The sequence below is a fragment of the Aptenodytes forsteri genome, unplaced genomic scaffold, assembly GCF_000699145.1.
Source record: "Aptenodytes forsteri isolate BGI_AS27 unplaced genomic scaffold, ASM69914v1 Scaffold1, whole genome shotgun sequence".
Classification (NCBI taxonomy): Eukaryota; Metazoa; Chordata; class Aves; order Sphenisciformes; family Spheniscidae; genus Aptenodytes; species Aptenodytes forsteri.
Genome location: NW_008795035.1, coordinates 3528232 through 3538893, shown reverse-complemented (window position 1 = coordinate 3538893; position 10662 = coordinate 3528232). Strand labels below are relative to the sequence as shown.

The following is a 10662-nucleotide window of genomic DNA, read 5'->3' as shown; positions in this document are numbered from 1 at the left end:
CTAAACTCCAACGTCAGGGCCGCGTCCTTGCTGCGCTGCTTCCAGAGCAGCGCGGCCACCGTGCTGCTGGCGGCCCCAGGTGAGGAAAGCACCGGCCCCGGCCGGCGGGGAGCGGGGCCGAGCCGCGGGGCCCTTCTAGGTTGCCCCCCCGCGGTGACGGGGCTCCTCGCCGGGCTCGTCGGGAAGCAGCGCCGCCTTTTCCCCCCTCGGGCCTCGCCCGGGAGGCGCCGGGGGTGGGCTGGGGCGGAGGGACACGTTCCTCCCATCGCGTCCCGTCCTCTAAAGGTGAATTTGGGGATTTGAGAAGTTGCTTCAGACCAGATGAAAGGACGAGGTTTCCAAAGGATTTGCAGCGTGTTCTCATTTTCAGCTCCTGTACAAGATGTGAGCATTGAGCTCCGATACCTTGTTAGCTGTTTGATAAGGGTAACGAAGACCTAGAAATAAAATAGCCCTCAATCATAAACAACAGGATTAATTCACAGTTACGTTCACACAAATGTCCAAATCGGAAATAAACAAGGTAATGCAGAAGAATCCTCTTGCTGCAGCTGGACAGCGACTTAGACGCGTGAAGGTGGTGGCAGTCTACGTAAAAGCTTTTGTCTGGTTTCAGTTCAAAGAAAGAGGCATGAACCCACGTAGACAAACCATATTCCTTTTCCGTAGAAGAGGCTTCGGCATATGAGTATGCCAAAACATACTCATATGTATTTAAAACATATGAGTATGTTTTAAATGGAGAGCTGCATTCTGTTCCATATAGAGCAAAGACCTTATTTCATGCCTATTTTATGCATATTTGTATGTATGTGCATACATGCAGTATGAATGACTGACCATATGGGAAGTCAAAAGATATTCTTTATCTGCCTAGAGTTAACAACTTCGACATGAATATGTACTCCGTTTCAGCTTAGCTAGTTGAACTCATTTATCTTTTGTATGTAACTGAAGTATTTTATATGCCCCAAAACTTTAGGAGTTCAAATGAAATTTTCTCCTTTCGCGATAAATTTCTGCCTCACTGAGAATAAATTCTGCGCAATCTTTGAACTTTCAAAATTAATCAGTATTTGGGTTAGTGGCATATGTGGGAAAAGCTATTGTGTAGGATAGGAAATGTATTTTTCCTCCTTCTATAATATACTTGCCTCAAATTTTCTAAAAAAGCCTTCAGCTCTGAGGAAAAAAAAAAAAGAAAAAATTGAGCCTTATTCATAAAAATTTACTACATGCTTGACTCCACTAGTGATTGCTGGACATCAGGAGAGGAAAGAAGTCTAGGTCTTTTCTGTTGGACCTTTATTCTCTCTGTCCTTATTAAGTTTCATCCTTTATTATCTTGCTACTCCATGCAGAATATAAATATTGTGTTACCAGAACTTACCACCACATGAGATCCTGTCTGTGTGCTTGCACAGATAAGTTCAGAAATACGCTGAATTCATTAATACAGTTTATATGTCATTAAAGTTACTTATACCTCCAATAAAATAATGAATTTCAAAGTTTATTGGAGGGTTATTTATCTCAGTGAAAGTTTATTGGGGGTTATTTATCTCTAAGGTGCCACCTCATTAGATACTTGCATAAAAGGCCTTATTTTATCTCCGTCATGCCTGATAGTGTCTAAGGAGCAGAACTCTCCTCCCACCCAGCTTTATTCTTTGTGCAGTCCAGCATCTGTGCAATGCTGGAGAGCGTAGGTGGAACAAAGGAAGACAGGCCAGGCTGCGCTAATATTTTGAGATTTCCTTACCTGTTCACTAAAAGAAGCCTTCATTAGCTTTTCATGAGTAGCTCAGTGGCTAAAGGGCACCCACGGTAATCCCAGGATGTTTTTTGGACCAAAGTTACAGCAGAGGTACAGAATTGTTTGATGGGGAATTCCAGAGCCTGCCAGGCTTGAGAAGGTAATGCTTTTATTAAAGTTACTGCTTTTGTGCAGCTGAGAAAAACTTCTGAAGTGGATCTTGGCTTTATCTAGTCAATTAGTGTGGAGATATAATTTCCATAACATTTAGTTCTCAGTATTAAATTGCCTCAGAGATTTGTTGATTTAATAATATTTAATTTATTCTTTGCTTTGAAATAAAATAGAAGTGGTAAAAAATAAATTACATGTTATGGCAAATTTTCTATTACGATGTTTCAGTGAAATTGGTGTTGAGGATCATTTTAAATTCTGTGGATTATCTATTCAAGTAAAAGTGCCTGTGAGTTGGAAGGCTTTTAGTCTGGATTCCTAAAGAAACAAGGTATATAAAATTGCATCAGCTCTCTGGTCACCTTCACTTGAACCCATTATCCAATTATCCAGCTTCTTAAGGGAATAAAAGTGTCAGGGATGACTGTATCTTTCCAACTTGGTGGAAACTGGCGGTGAGTAGAGGAGAGAGACCTGCATTACTGCTTCAATAAGAGAAAGGCAGACAGGACTTGATCATGCAGGGAGTTAGCCTACTCATTGCACATAACTGAAATCATGCTTTCTTGTTGGTTGGAGATACCAGAAGGAATATGAGGAGAACTGGGGTTAATCAAGACACATGTAGGAGACGGTTGTGTTCTGTCTCTCCCTATGCCTATCTAGGAGTCCAGGCTTCAGTAGTACCACTACTTACTGAGTAAGTCACTCTTCATTCTGCTTTTCAGTGTTTCTTCCAGTTGTGTTGGGACTTGAGAAAGATGAGTTTCATCGTTATGCATCAAACATAGTGGTGATTTAAGCAGCACCTAACCTTGTGTGGGCACTTGCCAGGTGAGGCATTTCCCCACGGTGGAGAGGGAAGGTAGCAACGAGCTGGTGATGCCAGGGGTATGCTCCCGCAGGGTCTGCGGGCAAGAGGAAGTGTGCTTGGATTGCTCCTCTGCAATTCTGTTCCTGCTGCAGAAAATTAGATCAAATCAAATCACTCCCAGTTCTGCAGGGAGACACTGTTCCTTTTCAGTCCTTTTTGCTGGATTCTGAAGTGACTTGAGCATTTCTCTCTCCAACAGCAGCTAAACATGAAAGCTGCTGAGCCAAAGTTGATGCGCTGATAGTATAGTTCACAGAACAATACAGAATTTTCTTATAATACTTTTTTCTCTCCTCTTTAAGAATTGAAGGAAGCTGTTGAAGAAATACTGCCGTTCTTGAAGAAAGAAAATGTTAAAGTTTATTACTTAAGCAAGACATCTGCTACAGAAGGGGCTGAGAGCTTTCTTGATAAAGTAGATGCTGCTTCAGATGAGCCTACTCCGTTGTCCTGGAGATCAGATATAACCTTTAAAACTCCTGCCATGTACATTTACACTTCTGGTACTACAGGTAATATAAATTCACAAAAAACTCTATATGGAAGGCCACACATTGCTCCCAACATTGTGATTTTATAGTAAGGAAAGAGAATCTGTTACTTCACGTTAATTCTTGCTATCATTCATTCCCCCTCAGGAAACTGAAGATTTTATACCTGTATCTAAAACCAAAAAGCACGTAGAATACAGGCTGACTTTAAGCACTAAATCTGGGGGGAGGGACTGAAGTAAAAGCCAGTTAAACATACAAGTTTTATGCCAGTAAGGTCACTAGACATCTGCTATCTCTTATCCCTGGAGACACTGCGGGCCTAGGTATGTGTCTTGGCACCCACCTTACACTCAGTATCTTTGGATCATGAACTCTAAATGCTGGCCAGTAAGGTTTTGGGTGTCAGAATACCAAAAATAGCGAGGGCAGCACAAAATACAGCTAGTCATAGCCACCCTGCAAAACTGCAGCTGGTATAGGAGCTGCAACCTGTCCTACATAAAGGCATCTAGCGTTAAGAGCACTTAGCCACAGCAGAAACTGGGTGACAAGGATGAAGATGAAGACAATGCCTGAAGGCACTCAAACTTACAGCTTCATTAGGAAGAGCAGGGTATGCCTCCACACTAGGTCAGTCTTTGAGCCTCTTAGGGCAGGAACTCCCCTGGTAGGGAGGAAGTACAAATCTGAATCCTATTTGGGCTGCAGAAGACAAATAACTCCGGTGTCCTTCATCCTTCTTAAGGGCTCTAACATCCCTGTTCTTACAGAATAGGCAAGCACTACCGTCATTTTGCCTTCTAGCATCTGTTTCAGCAAGTAATCAGTTCAACTGTATCTGATGGGAAACCAAGAAGAGATTTTGTAGTATGAATTCCAGTTTCACCTAGAGCGATTCAGAGCTGCAAGGAGATACCTAATTCCAGGAGACATGCAAGATCTGAGATTAACCTCTGTTTTAGCATTTCCATTCCCTTTGCTCAGCATGCTCCAAATCCCACTTCCTCATTCTCTAGGTACTTGTTATTCCTGGGTACAATAGTATTGGGAATTTGGGCACTTAATGGGGGGTAATCACCTAAAAGTTACATGTGGGAAGATATATCCTCACTAAGACTAAACGCCAGTGTGTTGCGTAGACACAAGCTGCGTACCTCCCTGAACTCTGGAATTACCGCTTGCGTCAGTGAATGAGAGAAAATCTTTTCTTAAGCCCTTGTGAAACCGACTGGTCTTACTATGTTTATTGTTCAAATGAAGTTACACACCTTTCTACGTGACTTTAAACAGGTCTTCCCAAAGCTGCAGTGATTAACCACGAACGCATAATGCTAGCTTGTGGTTTGTTTGATGCTGGCAATGTTACCTCGGAAGATATTGTGTATACTGCTCTGCCACTCTATCATAGCTCTGCCCTCCTCGTTGGAGTCCATGGATGTATCATGAAAGGTACCGTGCACTTGACTAGGATGAATGAACATGTTACTGTGCAGAGTTCATGCACAGATATGATCACGAATAGAGTAAGCCTTTCCCTAGCTACCACACTTTGAGATGAAATACTTAGTTATACATGTCTCTGTTACCAGAAATTCCATAAGTCAAGAGACATTCTCGTTTCTCTGTTGCCTTCGTATGACTCGCACAGATCTTCACCCTATACAAATTTTATTTCATCACCTGGACAAACAGGATATATCCTATCTTACATGACAGCTCTTTGCACAGTTTCAGGGTAGATTAGTACAGAGTTTCATCCACAATAATAGCCTTTAACTTCTGATGAATAGAAATAGAAAGTAAACCAATTATTCAGCATGGATTGTATTTCAATACGTTTTAGGAAGAATACTTCCAAAAGCTATATAACCCTAATTCTACAAGTTTTCTACAATGTTGTGCTAAGAAATTCTGTACGGTCTTATGATACAATAAGAATTGTTCCTTCTGTTATTTGTTTTACTTCTTTCTACACAGGTGCAACTATTGTTTTGCGTGCCAGATTTTCAGCAAGCCAGTTCTGGGATGATTGCAGAAAATATAACGTAACAGTGATACAGTATATTGGGGAAGTGCTTCGGTATCTATGCAGTGTGCCACGGGTTACATTAACTGCCTTTCTTTTTTGGCTAATTAAATTACTGGGAATATTTGTTATATTATGCTTAAAATCTAATCATAAGGGGAGGGGGGAAAAAAAGCCCAACGAAAACCTTCCCTAATGAGGTCTGTAATCTCATTGCATACAAACGTGGAACTTTTTTCAAGGGAAGAAAAAAAAAAGGAGCTTTTGGCTTGAATTAATCATTCTGTTGAATAGTGGAACAATGACAATCCATTAATTGACATTCTGTTAAAATGGATAGAGAAAACACTTACTTTATATGAGCACTCCAGCTGCAAACCAAAAATGAGGGGTTCTCTAGGAACCAGTGGACCTGTGTTTTGGGCAATGTGAGTTTTGGAGTTTTTGTAGCTAAGATGTCCTAACCCAAGATAGTCAGGTGATCCCCAGGTGAAAGTGTTAAGGTGATTATTTAAAGAGTGCCCCCTCTGAAGAGGCACTTAACATACTGTCTTCATAGGGTACCTATTCTTAGGCGCTTTCCTGCTGAGATCCCTGCAATCGTATTAGTTAATCCTTAATTTCAAAAATGTGTTTGCATGAAATGACTTTCACAGAGGTAGGCCTAGTGAGCTGCAGTTAGAATTTAGTAAGAACAAAGGTGGTATCAATCAGTCTTCCTAGCACCATTTGATAACCATAAGCCAGAACAGAGAATCAGGTCCGCAGTTTCTTAGTAATTTATGCGTGTGTGCAAAATATCAAATACACAGAGGTTTCATTCTGATGTCAGTTACAGAGATATGAAATAACTTCACCGGAAATCAGTAGGATTACTCAGGAATTAGGTATCTAAGCAAGATTCTGCTATGCTTTGTATTACTTTATTCATGAGTTGTTAGCCCAAGATCAGCAGTTAATAAAATAAGGTTTTATAATAATCAGAAGACTTGGCCTCTGGATTAGGCCACTAGTTTTAATCAAAAAGTGTGGGTGGAGGAGATTTAAACAGAGTTAAAGAAACTGGGCACTTGAAACATACAGTTAAGGGTGGTGATAAGTTACATGTCAGTCCTGCAGTTCATGGAAAATCCCAATTAGCAAAGTACTCGTAATTAGCCAATACTCAACTGGTATAAATAAAATAGGGGGAAAAGTGAAAAACTAGATTATTTCCTTTCATACAGAATGTTTTTTAGGAAAATAAGCTTAAAGAATGAGCTAATATACTCATTTTTGGTAGAGTTGTGTTTCTTCATAGCATGCATGCATGCGCAAATATAACTGAGTCACAGGGCATACTCTGTAAATTCCTGAATTCAACCAGTATTTCAAAGATGTGTACAGTTGCCAGCCAAGTATAAATTAGTTCCCAAATGGGGTGAGTTTGGTAATGCTAGCCACACAGAGACATTTAGCTTAACCATTAAAGTGACCTGTTAGTAAGAAATAACATGAATGGCTGAATCTGAAGCCCACTGAATGATGCAGTTGAGTAGTATTTGAGGCTGTCTTACAGATTACAGGCTGCTTATCTACAAAGGCCAGATTTTAAGACAGAGACAGGTAGCTTAGCTTTTGTTATTTAATATAAGGCTTTTTGTTTACGCAGTACATAGAATTCAACACGAGTAGAGAAAACACCTTTACATAAGCAAGGTTTATAAGCTTAATATCTGATGCCATGTACCCATATGCGTGCTACTTTGAGTGCACAAGTCTCCCAGAAGGATGGGATTAACATTTTCAGAATGCAGGAACTTGACAGAATGGATATTATTACTTAAACTGTTGTGGTGCCAAGAGACCTTGGCCTGCTAGTGCAGATCTAACGGAGAGACAGTCTTTTCCATGAGGAACTGGCAGTATAAGCAAGATCCACACTGATGTAGGGTGTCATCTGTCTTAACTAATGCCGTTTCACTGTTGAACTTCCTTATTGTGCTAGTAATTTTTATCTGTGCTATCATTTCTTTCCTTTTCATATCCACAGAAGAAAAAAACTCAATGTGTGTCACAGTTTTCTGTCTGATTGTATTTCCAGCTAACTTACGTAGTCATTTCAGAACAAATGAACAGTCCAAGTATTATAGAAATCACCATAAGGGTGAATCATTAAGTCCGTCCTTCCTCCTTTCATTAACTGCGACTAATTAATGGCTAAATAACAAATTTTCTTTATCTGCCTAAGCAAACGGGAAAGAAAGATTGAAAATACAGACTTAAGAACAACAAAAGATGAGGGACAATGTGGATCCAAGCAGCATCCTGTCCCCAGTGAATCATTTCAAAATAAAATGTTTAAGCTCAGATGTATAAACGCCCAATCAACCGGAGTCTCTCTCATGAGAGACTAAGATATTGTGTACGGTGTTGTAGAGCATCATCTACAACACACAAAGATTTTATAAAAAGTGAACAGCAAGTCATTTAGACACTATGCAGAATTTCAGCAGATTTCATTGTTCTAATTTAAGCTTGGTTCTGTGCTAACACATTAATGGCAGATCTCTCAATATCACAGCAAGGACTATATATTAATGTATTTGTTCTTTAGATTAAATTTAAACATCCGTTTCTAGACTATTCTGCAGAAAAGCAGTAATAATCCAGAAGTGATATGACTGAAGTCCAAATTAAAATGAAAGTTTTACAGTACTTAAAAATTGTAGCCACTTTATTGTGGCATTTTTTTGTCTTTTCTGGGAATATGACACTATAAGACCAACCCATGTTTGTCTTAATGGCCAGATTTCTCTCTTGAATTGCTCCTTGAAAGAGAATTTTGCAATTCCAGTGTTCCGTGTTCATCTTCTGCTTCGACCATCTACTGCATTGCCCGCTGCACTGTATTTCCTGAAAAACATAGAGCCAACGTACTTATTCTGCACAAATACATATTCCAGTCTGTTGCTGATAGAATAGTCTTACTCTTTCAACAAAGTATTCCAAGTTAAGAAGCCAATATATATTTAAAAAGACTCTTTGTGCCTTAAAATACTATTAAATTATGTAATACAAGAAACAGTTGGAGAAGGCGGCAGGAAGTGGGACAAAAGAGCCTTTCCATATTTTGCTAAAATTCTCTCAGGCTATTGTTACTCATTAGCACATTAGATATGTTTATGAATTACAAGTGTCTGACCCAGTTCAGTACTTCCTATTGTTGAGGATAAATATAAACATCTAAGAGAAGGCATAAATGGACTGCCATCCTCACTATGTCTTTATCACTTTATTGTGTAAACAGAAAGAGTTAATAGCACTATTAAAAGTGATATGAAGTGTGGTAATAGAATTTTTAGCAGGCCCAATCCTGCACTTAGAATGGCAGAAGGGATTTCCTTTCCACCCAAACACCATTTTAAATCCTGCAAATATTTTGCTGAATTCAGGGTAAATTACACTCTTCTGCAGATAGTCACCACAAGGCTTACAAACAAAATAGTTTAACATGGTGCCTGAGTTTCATTCTGGCTTTCTACCTGGAATTATTTGTTCCTGTCTTCATCCAAATCAAGTTAACTACTAACTACAGTTAGATATATAGCCTAACTTGCTCAGTAATTTCCTTTTCCGTGTCAAAATCATGAGCTTAACTGTATATAAATTAACATAAAATGTTTGCACACATTCTGCTTCAGAATATGCTCAATACTTTTAGTCTAAAGTTTCCTTCAGAGTTTTCCAGAAGTACAAATTCTGCTTTCGCTCAGCAGAAGTGTGAAGTCATGACTGTTTCTTCTTTCTAGAGAAACAACGATCAGGATCACAAAGTCAGACTTGCCATCGGAAATGGAATAAGGGCTGATGTTTGGAGGGAATTTATCCGAAGATTTGGAAATATTAGTATTTTGGAGTTTTACGCATCGACTGAAGGAAACATTTCTTTTGTTAATTACACTGGAAAAATTGGTGCAGTGGGAAGAGTAAACTGCCTGCAGAAGGTAAGAATGACAACAAAACCTGGCATTTTGTCCTTGGTGAAGTTTGGTGTATTGCCAAGGGCATATACCAGGCCACTTGTGTGAAAAGTTGGGAAGAACCCAAGGCTCAGTTACGAATTTGTTTAGGGAGAAGATTCTCCCCAGGTGCAGTCTGTAGCTGCCCATGCTAGATATCCAGATATCTCTCGCTAGTTCAGGCAAAAGAACATTTAGACTCAACACATCTGGTTGAAATGTGATGCATTTGGCTCCCGTTAAATAGAAAGCTGACTATGTAGTATAATTCTGAAAATATTTTTCAAAGATTGAATATTCATGTGTGTATACATTTTGCAAATTTTCACTAGAAAATCTTACGCTATGAACTGATTAAATATGACGTAGAGAAAGATGAACCAGTCCGAGATGAAAATGGATACTGCATAAGAGTTCCCAAAGGTAAAAACTTAACTCCTTTAAAAAATTTCAGAAAGGTATTTACTTTTTAAAATTACATCTCTTTGCATCACTTCTATCTGGAAAGATGCTAAGAATTGCCATTGAGTAAGCCAGGTTTTTAAATACAAGTTAGAAAACACGTAACAAATCACATACTATTGCAATACAGCTTAACAGAAAGGTAAAGTACAGTGGGGAATGCAGCATCTGTATACTTAGATTTTAATAACTTGTCTAGTTTTAATAATGGACACGCTAACATTTTTGAGTACAGATCTTGACTTTCAGCAGGAGCTATTTAATTCTTCTCAGACTTTGTACTTAACATGCCACTAAAGAAACATTTGCAAAATAGAAAGTAGTTCTCTTTTCCAGCAGTGGCTGAAGCTTTTTGCCATTGGCAATAGAGAAAGCACACATGAAAATACTTTTTTTTTTAATAATATATCTTAATACCAGTTTTCGTAGGAGGGGTTTATATATTGGCACAGGCAAACCTGTGTTTAAACCAGATTCTTGTGATACTTTTTGATTTTGTTGCATTCTGTTACACGTGTAGTCATTACTGCGAGTGAGGACAGAAATGCTCATCTTCTCTGTGCGTAAGGGAACAGGTGGACAGGTTACCCCCTGTGTTAAATTCTCAATTGGCACAGGCAAACCTGTGTTTAAACCAGATTCTTGTGATACTTTTTGATTTTGTTGCATTCTGTTACACGTGTAGTCATTACTGCGAGTGAGGACAGAAATGCTCATCTTCTCTGTGCGTAAGGGAACAGGTGGACAGGTTACCCCCCGTGTTAAATTCTCATTGCTGAGGAATATACCAGTTACGTTAAGTGTCTGCCCCATAGGCGTACTCTCCTATGCCAGCTCGCCCTACGCAGTCTCTTGAGTTGGGATGAGGAGGGCTG

At 39.4% G+C, this 10662-nt stretch overlaps 1 protein-coding gene across 1 annotated transcript in view; it reads left to right on the top strand.

Moving 5' to 3' along the window:
* The window catches only part of SLC27A2 (solute carrier family 27 member 2), a gene marked incomplete at its 5' end in the record, with an annotated part of 18758 nt that continues 8096 nt past the window's right edge, over window positions 1-10662 (top strand). The window contains 6 exons of the mRNA XM_019471320.1: window positions 1-79; window positions 3107-3316; window positions 4589-4747; window positions 5276-5400; window positions 9116-9310; window positions 9658-9756. Coding sequence (XP_019326865.1) covers window positions 1-79; window positions 3107-3316; window positions 4589-4747; window positions 5276-5400; window positions 9116-9310; window positions 9658-9756 — 867 coding nt within the window. The remainder of the gene's footprint in view (window positions 80-3106; window positions 3317-4588; window positions 4748-5275; window positions 5401-9115; window positions 9311-9657; window positions 9757-10662) is intronic.